At 38.8% G+C, this 14,288-nt stretch overlaps 1 protein-coding gene across 1 annotated transcript in view; it reads right to left on the bottom strand.

Moving 5' to 3' along the window:
- CCDC148 (coiled-coil domain containing 148) overlaps positions 1-14,288 on the bottom strand; it is a gene marked incomplete at its 3' end in the record, with an annotated part of 198,850 nt that overhangs the window by 149,627 nt on the left and 34,935 nt on the right. The window contains exons 7-8 of the mRNA XM_080689084.1: positions 6,394-6,532; positions 4,058-4,264 (exon numbers count right to left, since the gene is read on the bottom strand). Of these exons, the coding sequence (XP_080545210.1) occupies positions 4,058-4,264; positions 6,394-6,532 (346 nt within the window). The remainder of the gene's footprint in view (positions 1-4,057; positions 4,265-6,393; positions 6,533-14,288) is intronic.

The raw sequence follows: 14,288 nt of genomic DNA, 5'->3' as shown, positions 1-14,288 counted from the left end.
TGGGACCGAGCTTCTAGCACTTGAACCTTTGGGGGACACATTCAAACCATATTCAATCCATAGCAACACTTGTGAGACCAGGCCTCTCTGAGGAGATCCACATTCTGTTGTGTCCTGCAACTGTGTCTCTGGTTTCGTTGGTGAACACTGCAGCAACATGCCTTTGCACATGGCAACCTGGATCTGTGATTGAGGATGCTACCAGGAAATGCACAAAAAGCACCTACTAGAATGTCTGGTGTGGAGGTGTGCTCAACAGAGTGTGCTCGGCGCACTGGACAGCATGAGGTATGAGAAATGATCAACATGCGGCATTACTTTTTTTGGTCTTTTTTTTTTTCAGATATTTCTTTTGTCACCAGATGAAAATTCAGCAGGATGTGTGGCCCCCTGTTGGGTTAGAGAGGGCCCTTGGTAACTCTAAGTCATAGAACAGTCTCGATTCAAAAATCAAAGTGTTCAGGCCCAGCATGTTGATTACACTTATCATCTGTATTCAGAAGATAAGCTGAACCGTAGCTACTTAGACATTCAGGGCCCACGGATGGTGAAGGAAAAGGAATAGAAAGGTGAAGGAGAGGACAACGCCATTCTCATCTGTCAGTTAGCACTGTTCTAAGCAAACCTCTCAGGTGCTTAATGCTGACCTCTCACCTCTTAGCAATTCCATTGCCTTGATTGCCAGCTGGATTGTTCCTAGAAAAATGCCCCAATATGGGTTATGAGCATTTTCCTTTAGCTACTTCTCTCTCCACCGAATAGGTTCCCATTTATTATTCTGCCTGCTGTCTGGGGTTCCATTCATCCCTGGCAGGAGCCCCAGTGGGCAGAAATATCTTGACCACAATCCTTGTCACCAGCCAGTGATTTCTGAAATAGGGCACATAAAAAATTGATGAACAGTATTTCATTAGGACTTTTCACCTTCCACTTAGGTATGGAAAGTTGGAAAGACTGTCATTCCCTTTTTAACAGTAAAAATTTAAAAAGTTGAATTGCCTACATCAGGACTTTTCTTGAGCTTACCAGAGAGCAGAGGCCACAGAGCAATAAACTAGCCTGACATTTAAGGAGAGACAGATGCCTCCGAGGAGAGACATGGGGTGAGAAGTGGCTTACCTACAGCAAAGCACCTGCAGAAGACAAGGCCACCATGCCAGTGAGTAGGAAGATGGTAGCTAAAACTTCGTAGTTCATTAATGAATAATAATAACATTAAAATTTTGCAGAGCATGAATGCACAGAACCTGTGGTAGATACAGAGAGAGGGAAATTTGCATTTGTAGGCTTTTCTCCAGAAATCTCACAAAGTGCTTCCAGGAAAGATTGGGATAAGGGAAGGAGATCAGAGAAAGCCATCGAGGACAGTGTGGGTCCATGAGAGAAGAAGCACCACCCTACAGAATAACAGCAGGAAACAGCAAGCCCACAGGGCCCAAATGTAGACGTTCTTAACTGGGGGAAAAGAACAGGAAAACCTCTTCTCCTGGGGGAGGAGCAGGAAACTGTCTCCCTCACAAGAACCACCAACGCAAGAGACAGAAGCGAATAGGACCACTGAGTCAGCCCTACCTCCATGACCCAGAGATACAGGCCTGCCTGAGACTGAGGCTGTGTCAGGCAGGGGAAGGGGCAGAACTGTGGCAAGAGAACTTCTCAAGGGCACAGGCTCCCAGGAAGCCTAAATCTCATTCTTACCACTAGTTGCCCAGGACTGGACACATTTAGCAAATAGATGAATTATAATAGAGATATATAATGGGGCACTACTCAGCAATAGAAAGGAACAGAGTATTGATACAAATACAAATATGGCTAGACTGCAGATTAATTATATTTAGTGAAGAAAGTCAGATTTGCAGGGCAGGGTGGCTCAGTTCTGTAATCCCAGTACTTGGGAGGCTGACAGCAGTACACGGTAACTTACTGAGACCCCCATTCAAAAAAAAATATGGCTGAGGGTATAATTCAGTGGTAGAGCTCACCTGGGTTCAATCCCCATTAACACACACACACACACACACACACACACACACACACACACACACACACGAAATAAAAAAAGAAAGTTAAACACAAAGGCTTATATACTGTATGACCACATTTATAGAACATTCTAGGTTAGGCGAAACTAGAGGTACAGAGAGCAGACCAGTGATGCCAAAGGCTGGAGGGTGGTGAGGGATTTGCTACCCAAGGATATAAATAATTCTTGAAAGATGATATAACTATTTTATCTCTTGACTGTGGTGGTGGCTACATATCATACATTTACAAAACTCTTAGGACTTTCTCCAAAAAAGGGTGGCTTGTATGTATAACTTAGACATTTAAGATAAAAAGCAATACTTCAAGTAAAATTAAAAAGTTTCATGCATCCACAGATACCACTTAATTGAGTGAAAAGACAAGCCATTGAGTGAGAGAAAGTAAAAAGAAACAGAACTTGTATACAGAATAAATAAGGGACAATATGAACAATAGCAACAAAAGCAACCCAAGAGAAAGGGCGAATAAAAACCACAGTGAGGTGCCAGGACATGCTGGGGAGGATGTGAAGAAATGAAATGAGTCCAAATTTGTATAATCACTTTGGAAATCTATTATGTCAATATTTATTAAGGCTAAATATACAGTAAAGAGCTTCTGTTTAGCAAAGGAACCCATCAAGAACCTAATGGAGAACCAACAGAATGGGAGAAGATCTTTGTCAGCTACTCCTCTTATAGAGGACTGGTATCTAGAATATACAAAGAACTTAAGAAACTTACCGCTTAAAAAAAAGACTCGATCAAAAATGGGCAAGTGAACCCAATAGATACTTCATAAACCATAAACATCCTCACATATCTCCTCTAGCCCACCCCTTACTAAAGTCCCTTTTTTTTTAAAAAAAAAAAAAAGCCTGAACTCCCAAAGATGCCTTCCACATCTTGAAGTGCTCTGTATTCTCTCTTGAAAGTGTATTTCTTCCCTTTTCCCAAAATAAACCTCTGTTCACATCTCTGACTGGCATGTGCTGAAATTCTTTCCCGTCATGTTAGCCAAGGAGCCCACTGATTCTGAGTTCCTGAGGCAAGGATTCACCCCAACAGTATCTTTTGTTTTAAGAAATGCAGCACAAGCATTTCTCTCTAATTTCTCAAAACAGAGACATTTGTTTCAATATACTATTAATTATTGTAGTGTAATGTTTGCCAGGTTTCTTTTAATCAAGAGAATAAAATTTCTTGTTATGCCTACTGTATATTCTCCTACTGTATCATTTATCAACAAATCAAGATTTGTGCGTTCTATTTTTACTGTACCTCAATAAAATTTGTTTTCAATGGTCTCTGTCAACAATCACGAGGCGGGGGGTAGGGGTAGGGACATGCACATCAGGCTTCTAAGACTCTTGCACCTGTGACTAGTCCGGGCATTGCAGCTGTTCCCCAAACAGCAGCTGCTCATATTTTCAATTCTGCCATGGAGGCAGGTCCTCTGCCTTTCCCTGTGAGCATCAGACACCAGCCCTCGATTCTTTCAACTACAAGGGTTATCCACAAGGTTCTCCAAGCCATCATGGAAGGCCCCTCACTTGTCTGAGAAGAAAAACCCCTTGGACTCCTTTACTCCTTGTGGAAGGTTATGCAGAGCCCCAGGAGCTTGCCCCAACATATCTATCGCCTCAGGAATCCTTCCTCCACTTAATATCTTGATCTTTGATGTCTTTGATGTGAATGAGGCATCCTGGAGTCTTAACTCAGCACCAGACAGAGCCTCTGTAACACCACTCTGTGTTTTCAGCCAGAAGCTCACTCTGGTGTTGGATATTTCCAGCAAAATCTCAAAATCAATATCCTGTTATAGTTACTTTAGTTTGAACTTTATGAAATTGTTGATTGTTGACTAGTTTTGACCTAAAAGGACTGCAATTTCATATGGTTCAAACTAACAGTTTTATTCAAGAGAGGCTTTTCAGAGACCTCAACTTTAGGTCAGATTTGAACAAAAGGAAAAGTATGTTCTCCCATGAACCCCTCAAATATCAAAATCCTACTGCAGAGCATCTCACCTTGGCCTTCAGATCGGCACATATCTCCTGCTGCTTTTTCCTGTCCTTTGCCAGTATGCTCTCCATCTCGTGAGCTGCACAGGCCTCAAGGAGGGTGAGAACAGCCTTCTGTATAAAGTCTTCCCTATTCTTACTCCAGTTTTCTATCAGGATCCTCCTCTGCTCCCTCGCAAAGTGATACTGGTCACAATATTTCTCATGTTCTACCTGAAAAGATCATGTAGGATAAGCAACTCTCACCGTGAAAATGGGCCCATATTTTATGTCATTGTTACAGAAAATAAATGAAATTATGTATAACCAATGATTCTGAAAAACTGGGGCAAACTCTTGGTCATAAATACAGGAACCAGGTACTAGCTCTGAATTTCAAAGCCTGTGGCTAACTGGCGACTGGGGACAAGTCATGATGTTTCTAAGTCCCTGCTTTCCTCATATAGAATGGAGTCAGAACAGGTGGCCTCTAAAACAGCTTCCACTTATAAATGGCAATGATTCAGTGAACAATACTCCTTCCATAAATAAACTTTACATACATCATCTTTAAATCATTTTTGGCATTTTTAACAATTATACCAAGTGTTTCAGTTAGATAACATACTGGTAAACATTAAAAGAATCGCTACTATTTGGGATTATTATCCCAAAGACTCAGTTTTGCCTTTAATTATTGGAACACTCAGATATCAGGATGGCGAAACTTAAAGGAATTACAGCAATGACACTTAGCGCATCCCGTCCTTCACTTTTGAGAGACGGGACATTCTCATATTGGTAGCACGAGCTTCTTTTGGCAGTGAATCTCAAGCATGCGAAGTATCTGCATCTTGTAGGGAGTACAAGAATGGAGAGAACCTAGGGAGTTGAACCCCCCTGCAGATAATTTCTAAAAGCTCTTCACACAAACATGTATCTTCTCAAGTTGAGAGTCACTGACCTAAATCATTCTTTCTTTTTCCAGGCAGGCCACACCGCTGATTTTGACCTATTTATTTCCTAATTGGTGTGAGAAAAGAAGCTAACAAGGAACATAAAGTATGTCTCACCTGAAATAATACTTTAGGTATGGCTAAAGTACATGATGAAACAGACTGTGGTCTCACTTAAACAAAGTATTGACTATTAAAATTTGTTCTGTAAACTTTTTATCTTTGTTCCATGAAGCCAAAAATATATATTTGCCCAATATTAAGTTATATACACATACTAATCAATCCAATGTAAGAGGTAAATGCAAAAAATTTCATCATGTTTATAGTAGGAAAATATAGAAATCTACAAAGGCAACAATAATAACTGGTCACACAAATAAAATTGATAAGGAAAAATAAAAATTTTAAAAATAATTTAAAAATCAAGAATTTTTAAAAATTCAGAGTGAAATATTTACTATATAACAGGTATCTTTTGTTAAAAAACAGAATTAAAACAGATCATTGAGGAGAAAATAGGAAGGATGGGAGAAGAAGGTTGTAGCTGTGTGGCCTTTGCTCCAGTTTCTTTATCAGAAAATAAGTAACAATAGTACTTTCATCTACTGTTTTGTCTGTTAAAAGGGTTTCCACAGGACTGATATACAATAACTTCTATACACATGTGAGTGTTGTTACTTGCTTAATTTAAAACAATTGACAAAGCACAGAGTCTGTGATAATATTTTGCAACATGGCTCTTTATAAATTAAGTATATATGCTTATTTACATACATAAGGTAAGTTATTGATAAATTAATTAGTGAATTGGAAACTTCTATTTTCTTTGTCCACTAAAAAACCAATCAATAATTTCCCAATTCTTTCTTGGGATAAAATTTGAGTCATGTCTTAGAGTTCTGGATTTGGGGTATTTGTGCTTTAGACCCATGTAAGGGGTCAAGCAGAGCTGCTGTGAGGGGGAGGGAGGTTACAGGTAAGTGCCATCCTCCAGGAAGTGTTGGTTTGCCCACTACTAGAAGGTCTGGGGCGTTGCAGGCTCTGTGGGTGGAGAGGCAGGCATTCCATTTCCAGGCAAGACCCAGATGTGGCAGAACCTCTAGCGGTGGGCAGTAACTACAGACACCTGGGAGTCCAACACTAGCAGAGTGGCCCAGGGACTACCATGAAGATCTCTGTGGCAAATGGGCTCCAAGTGAGCAAGTGTTGCCAGAATGGCCCCTCTCCTTCTTATTATAGACTGTATGGACTTGAAAAAATGGCCTGCCTAGGCTTTCTACCTGTCATCTTATTGCTTTCTGTAACATAGAAAAAATAATTTCTAGAGTACCATATATTTGGCTTGATAATTGCTGACCACTAAACAATCCAACTCTTCAGTATGTAAGGAGGATCAGCACTCACCAGATCATGCCTAGATTTATGGGGAAAACATCTTTGTAACATGTCCAAATACAAAGTCCTTCTGCCAAGGAGATCTCCTGGATACTGATCTAGAATAGCCTGGTACATCCAGTGGTCTTCTTCACTTAGTTGAAAGTTTCTAGAAGCAACAAAAATGTCACGAAATATAGTTAAAGAATCATGGACTTTAAAGGACCTCAACTTGTTCAAGCTGATAATTGTTCCAGTGATATATAAGTGGAAAACGTTCATTTATTTGTTTATTTATTTACTTATCTATTTACTTACTTACTTACTTACTTACTTACTTACTTACTTACTTATTGGAAGTACTAGGAATTGGACCTAGAGGCGCTCTATCACTTAGGTACATCCTCAGCCCTTTTAAATTTATTTTGAGCAGATCTCACCAAGTTGCCCAGGTTGGCCTTGAACTTGGGATCCTCTGTCTTAACTCCCACTCCTCCCCCCAGTCACTGAGATTATGGGTGTGCACCACTGAGCCTGGCCCAAATGAGATTTATTTCCTTAAATGCTAGCCAGATTTATTGTCTATTAAATAAAAGTTTAAGCCAGGTATGGTGGTGCATACTTGTAATCCTAGTACTTGGGAGGCTGAGAAAGGAGGATCACAGGTTCATAGCCAGCCTCAGAAACTTAGTGAGGCCCTCACCCAAATCAGTGAGACCCTGTTTCACATTAAAAATAAAACAGGCTGGGCGTGGTGGCACATGTTTGTAATCTCAGTATTTGGGAGGCTGAGACCCGGGGATCACGGTTCATGAACAGCCTCAGCTACTTAGGCTCTGTTTCAAAATAAAGAATAAAAAATTGGGTAGGGGGTGTAGCTCAGAGGTCTAATGCCTCTGGGTTCCATTCACAGACCCGCAAAAATAAATAAATAAATAAATAAATAAATAAATAAATAATAATTAAAAAAAAAACTTGGCTGAGGTGAAGCTCAGAGGTAGAATTCCCCTGGGTCCATCCCCAGTACCACCAAGGAAAAAAAAAGTTTCTAAATTCTAACATAGAAGATTCTTTCAATAATTTACTTGGTTTTTCCATGAGTTCCAGACAAATTTAAAGAATGAGACATAATGTTTTAAGTATTTATTTTATCTTGCCTATAGCAATATTTTAAAAACCATGACAATGAATTCAAATATTGGCAAACTGATTACTATGCATACAGATTAAAAGGAATTTTCTTATGTAACAAAGTTCCTACATTTACAAACATAGACAAAATGAACAGTTACATAAAGAAAAAAATCAGCCTAAGGAAGGCACTTATTTACAGTTTGTCTATAAGGACAAGGCTACATTATGTTTTATTTTATTGTCTTAATGTCAAGTTTTATGGGGGTAATACTAACTATTGGTAGTAAAAAGATAACCAGTGGTGCTAAATTTCAGATCACCAAGGAAACCATTTCAAACAGGATCCCCGCAAGTCATCTTCCCAATCACGTATTTATTCTGCTCCAAAATGCTTGATTCCTGCCGGCTTGGTGGCGCACGCTTGTAATCCCCACGCTTGGGAGGCGGAGACAGGGGGATCGCACAGGTTCGAAGCCAGCCACGCTGGCTTAAGAGACCCTGTTTCCAAATAAAAAGTATAAAAATAGGTACTGGGAGTGTAGCCCGGAGGTAGAAGGGTTTCCAGGAACCCCAGTACCACCAAAACAAAAAACAAACAAACAAAAAATGCTTGATTCCTTTTAGAACATTTCTAGGTACTGGTACAGTTCACACTCTATATAAAGTATTAGCAAAGTCCTATGCAAAATGAAAAAGTTGCATTATCAGTTTGAATTCTAAGCTGAATTAATGTCTCTTTATATTCTGTGTTTATTTGCATATTATTATTTCTGTTTAATAAATTAGAATAATCAAGTACAAATGCAATCAGAGGGAATATTATTAGCAACAAATACTTCTTTGATCCAAGATGGAGATCTGCCATTTCTATTTCTACTGTATCAATGATCTTGTACTTGTGAATGAATTGTGCAATCCAAAAAACGGTTTGATGTCTTTATGCTGCTAAAAAAAATATCTGGCAATTTAAAACACAATAAGAAACCTTTCAAATCAATGATCCTAATGGGAATTCCACTGTCCTCATACAAGGTCACACAGCTTCTATAAGGCACTTCATTATTCTAGTAGAAATAATGTGAAAAGTTAAGATTCTTTTTTAAAGAAGAAAGCCTTCTCTACCTGTTCTATAATGGGATGAATAAGAGGTTTGGAGGTATTCTACCAGGAAGAAAAATACTTTACAGTTCTTCAGTGTGACATAATGATCCACTACAGAAAAGGAATTTGAGAGGAATTCATTCATCGAACACACCAAATGCTTGAATTCTGTCAGAATCAGTTCTGCGTGTATAGACAGTCAAAGGCAAATACAGCATTTCAAGTAGGAAAATTAAACAGGACAAAGGCTTGCCTGAGTGCACCTGGCATTTTAAACATCCTCAGGTTTTCATGGACAATATCTCAGATTCTCTCTCAAGGAAGCCATTTTCATTTATGGTGACATGAATACATTTTAACAGCAAAGTTAGCCAGATGCATTCTCCAGTACCATACCCAAGCAACACACATGAAGAGAACTACAACCCACATCCTTATTAATGTTTTTTAAACTGTCTCTGTAATCAGCCCACAATTTAAATTTCCATCTTTATTTTATTTATTTTTTATTATTTTTTGGTGGTACTGGGGATGGAACCCAGGGGCCTTCCACCTCCGGGCTACAACCCCAGACCTATTTTATATTTTATTTGGAAACAGGGTCTCTTAAGCCAGCAGAGGGCGGCTGCGAACCTGCGGGATCCTCCTGTCTCAGCCTCCCAAGCACGGGGATGACAAGCTGCACCACCACGCCCGGCCTTTACTTGATTTTAAATGAAGATGTGTGTGGAGTGGTGTTTCCTTGGGAGGGAAAATGACAGAAACTGGATCCAAAATGTTCCCCCCCCCCTTTTTTTTTAACATTGTCATTTATCTTTATGGTGGAGGCCATTGCTACCAGAACCAGATTGCCTTTATTAACTGAAACTGTCACCAAGGTGCTATGGGTCCTGGCTAGTAATCCATGGAAGCAGTTCCTTTTTTGGGGAGAACTATGGGTGCCCCCTGAGAGGCTATGCTCCCAACCTCTTTCCAGGGCCAACAATGACCAATGGCTGGCAGGCACGGGGTGCAGGAGAGCCCACTTGCCTCCAGATGTGGCATCGTTTGCACTCTAGAATGTTACTGCAGGAGGAAAGGCAGAGCCAGTCTCCATGGACCCTCCTCCCTGCATAGGATCTCCCCACCCTACTCCACTTCCTTCTCCAGGAGCATCCCCAAGAAACCACTTATTATAGAACACTCTTCTCCATTTTGTTTCTATAGAGCCTAGCCTTAGATCATCTACAAGCAATCTTACCCATAATTTTCAAAATATAGTTTAAAATTTTTGGTAAATGGAGAAGTACTCTTAAACTAATTGTTTTGATGATCTCTCCTGCTGAACAGTGGTACAAGATTGTGGTTGTCCTCAAAGAGAATGCAAACAGCACACATTTTTTAAAATGCCTTCCATATAAAAGCACACATTAAGCAGTGTACATTGCAATAAATAAATATAGCAACTGGAAAAACTGCGCAAATTTGAGTGAAGCAGACTGCATTTTTTTTACATTGTGTGGATGTATTAATTAGGTGCCACTTTAGTGACAACATTAAAAACCACTTAAACATATGAAACAACTATAAAACATTAAAACCAGATATTTCAAACCAAGCGTACTGCAAACAGTGGTGACATCCATTTTGACCTTCTTGTTGATTTGAGAAGCCTTGTTGTATCCCAACAGCTTTTTCTAGTTACCACAATTACGCAAATTGTAAGTCATTTTTCTAGTACATGTAGGATAAAAATGAAAAACACACTGAAAGGAAATGACATATAAATACTCCTGATATAATTATTTTCAGAGCATTTACAGCAGTTTTGAAGAGCTGCAGGCTTAAGTCTTGATGCAAATATTTACATAGGCAACAACTGGCACAGTCATACATTTCCATTAGAATGCTGCTTGTGAGGAAGGAAGAAACTTCCACCATTACACACATATCACACACACACACACACACACACACACACACACACACACACACACACTGAGCCTTTGTGTAGGAAAAACCAAAGAGGAATACTCACACACAATAGCCTCTTGACAAACACAAAGTACCCAGTTCCTAAAAACATGGCTTGTTAGCCTCTAAAATAAAATTATATTCAATATATTTATATTTCTAAACTAAAATCCAGACATTTGTCTTTCCTAATCAAATCTTCATTTTTTTGTACTGAAAAACACATATAAAATAACAGACTAAAGCTAGTTGATTTGAAGTTCTTGTTTAACTGCTTTGATGGTGGTCGTAATGAAGCTAGCTAAATTACACAGATAGTAAAAAATATTCTGATCCCTGATCTGCTTTCTGGATTGGAAAATAAGTATAATTTTACTTTTTCAATTAAAAATTTCTTTAGACAGAAATATATTTGGCAGATGTCTGCAGTTTTGATTCTTTTGGTCTATCCAAATTTTCTAATGTTGAAATATTTTGTAATTTTTACTTTTATCCCAGCACACCAAGATTTTACTGTTTTCAGGTTTACTGCGTACTGCTAATGCCTCAGGAAATTTCAGACTGAAGAAGAGCAAGACATTTACCACTCAATCCCCAAGCAGCTCCCCCAACCTTCAAATACTGCAATCCACAAATATCATTTCATTTTGATCTTCCAGGAAGTAAGACAAAATGTAATTTGGAAAACAAAGACAACCAGGCTCTAAAAATGCAACCTGATTCAGAACAATTGTCTCTGCAATTTTACCTCTTTGAGTCATTCCAAAAAAGTTTAGATTGATTCACAATTAGCTTAGCTACTACCTTTTATCAGAGTCATATTAAAACCACTTCCATGGGGTACTAGTTCCACAACATCAAAATATATGTAGGAGGTAGAAACAGGGCAAGGGGCAAAGGAGATATTTACAGGTACTTTAACAATGAAAAAGTCTATGAAACCAAACATTGTGTGTATACATTGGCTGAGAGCTGTTTTATATTTTCTCTGAGGGAAGGGAGCTTTCCAGGAAAAATGGCAATTAGTGCCTTCTAGAGCTAGTCAGTGCCGTAATCAGCACCTGAGGACTGGCAAATGGCCACAGTAAGTTTGGCCTAAGGAAAAACTCTTATCTCTTAATATGTGTCAGGGAACACCTAGTACACCTCCACTAAGGAGCAAGAGTGCAGAGAGCCACCAGTAGATTACTGTGGATAAAAGAGCAGTGCTACCACAATCCCCTTGTCTGGCTGCATCAGGTCTGATCTTGTGAAGAACCCAAGTCTCCTTTATTTCTCAATGCTGTCATTCCAAATTAGAACCATCCAATGCCCAGTCTAATCAGTCTGGTTTCTGAAACTGTCTCCTCACCCATCAATGACCCCACCCCGGTCCCATTGCCTAACTATAAAACTTTGATTCTCATTCTGGTTTATAGGGGGAATGGTCCCAGACCCACTTCTGATCAACAAAGCTTCTTCTCTGGTTTCTTTGAGTATGCACATTCTCTTTCTAGGAGATCCATTACCATTTCATACTTTTCACCTCTAGAGTTCCTGGGTTCCACCCGGTCTGGCTATTCGGTTAAGAGTTGACAACCAGAATAAATGAACTCTCAGGAGCATGGTAAAATTGGTTGAATTTAAGTAATTTTTAAAAGTGACCTATAGGGTAAAGCCGAAACTTGCACCAGTATCCAGATCTTCATTCTTCTGTGGGGTGATAAGAAAGTGAAAATATGGAGTGGTTCTAAAAGTGATGGATCCAGAATTTTCTACAGGAAGGATATTTGATAGCTGTATTTTCCAAATATGAAGCACACTATACTCAGTACTTTTCAGTCATAATTTACATAGGAAGCTTAATTTTTTACTTAGAATATATATTTCTTAAAGGTAGAGTAGAGGGGGATGATATAAAGCTTCCTAAATTACTTCTTTCCTCTAGATTTATCTACTCCATTTTAAAAGTCAATATAATTTTTAGTGAAAGTTTTTAAATAACATCAAAATAAAAAACCCTGTTCAAAATAAAATGTTATAGCTCAATGAGCCCACATGTCAGGTTTTAAATAACTATATTCATCATAAGAAGTATATAAAGAAGTGATGTAGTAGACATTGCTCCTATCCCTGCTCTTGTGTCCACTAGAATGCTGATTGCAGTTAGGACCCACCTTCTCCATCTACTTTATTCCCTGCCTTAGAGGAAATAAGTCCATCTCAGCCCTGGAAGTGGATCACTACTAAGAATTATCTCAAGGGAAAAAAAGCCCAGGACCAGACAGCTTCCTTCATTGAGAAAATTTCACAAACCTTTAAAGAAGAATTAATGCCAATTCTCAAATTATTGCAAAGTACTGAAAGAGAGTGAATCCTTCCACATTCAACAAAGTCAATATTATCTTTATATCAAAGCCAGACAAGGACACCGTGAAAAAAGAAAACCACAGAGCGATATCCTGATAAACACAGATGCAAAAATTCTCAATAAAATACTAATAAATGTAATTCAACAGCAGGTAAGAAAGATTACATACCATGAGCTAGTGGAATTTATCCTAGGACTGTAAGGATGGTTTAACATATACAAATCAGCAAATATATTAAATCAATAGAATGAAGAAAAAATCATATGATTAAGTGGGGTGGCAGTACAAGCCTATAATTCCAGTACTCAGGAGGCTGAAACAGGAGGATGGCAAGTTCAAGGTCAGCCCCAGAAACTTAGCAAGACTCCATTTTCAAAATAAAAAATAAAAGGGACTGGGGATATAGAGCACTCCTGAGTTCAGTGCTCAATTCCAGATACATACACATATACACAGCCATATCATCATTTCAATAGATGTAGAAAAAGCATTCAATAAAATTCCACATCCCATCTGGGTGTGTACCTGTAATTTCAGTACTTGGGAGGCTGAGACAGTAGAATACAGATTCAAGCACAGCTTCAGTAACTTAGTGAGACCCTGTTTCATATAAAATAAAATATGGCTGGGAAATATAGTTTAGAGTTAGTAGACCCCTTGATTCAATCCTTAGTAACACACACACGCACACACACACACACGCACACACACATTCAACATGCCATCAGGATAAAAACTCTCAAAAATAAGTATAGAAGGAATGTACTGCCACATAATAAAAGTCATAAAAATCAAACCCATAGCCAGGCCAGGCGTGGTGGCACATGCTTGTAATCCCCGAGATGGAGACAGGAGGATCACGCTGGTTCGGAGCCAGTCTCACAGGCTTAAGAGACTCTGTTTCCAAATAAAAATATAAAATAGGTCTGGGAGTGTAGCCCGGAGGTAGAAGGGCTTCCAGAAACCCCAGTACCGCAAATATATATAGCCAGCCTAAATCACGCTGAATGGGAAAAGCTAAATTCACTTCCTCTAAAATCAACAAGATGTGATGTGCACATTCATCTTTTACTCAATATAGCATTGAACATTTTAGGCAAAGAAACAACATAAGAGAAAGAAATCAAAAGTATCCAAATAGAATAGAAAGAGGTCAAAATACTCCTGTTTGCAGAAGACATTATTCATGATTTTATACATAAGAAAGCCTAAAGATTTCTATACCTAGGAAAGCCTAAAGATCCCCCCCCCCACTGTGAAACTAATAAAAAAACAAAGGCATATCTAAAAAAAAAAAAAGCATGTATGGACTGTAATAATGTAGTAAAGACTATTGATCTAGATACTTTTTTTGTGTGTGTGGGCTTTGGGGATGGAACCTAGGGG

The sequence above is a fragment of the Muscardinus avellanarius genome (genome assembly GCF_963383645.1).
Source record: "Muscardinus avellanarius genome assembly, chromosome: 2".
Taxonomy (NCBI): domain Eukaryota; kingdom Metazoa; phylum Chordata; class Mammalia; order Rodentia; family Gliridae; genus Muscardinus; species Muscardinus avellanarius.
The sequence above is the reverse complement of the archived record's forward strand: the minus strand, read 5'-3'. Positions and strand labels throughout refer to the sequence as shown.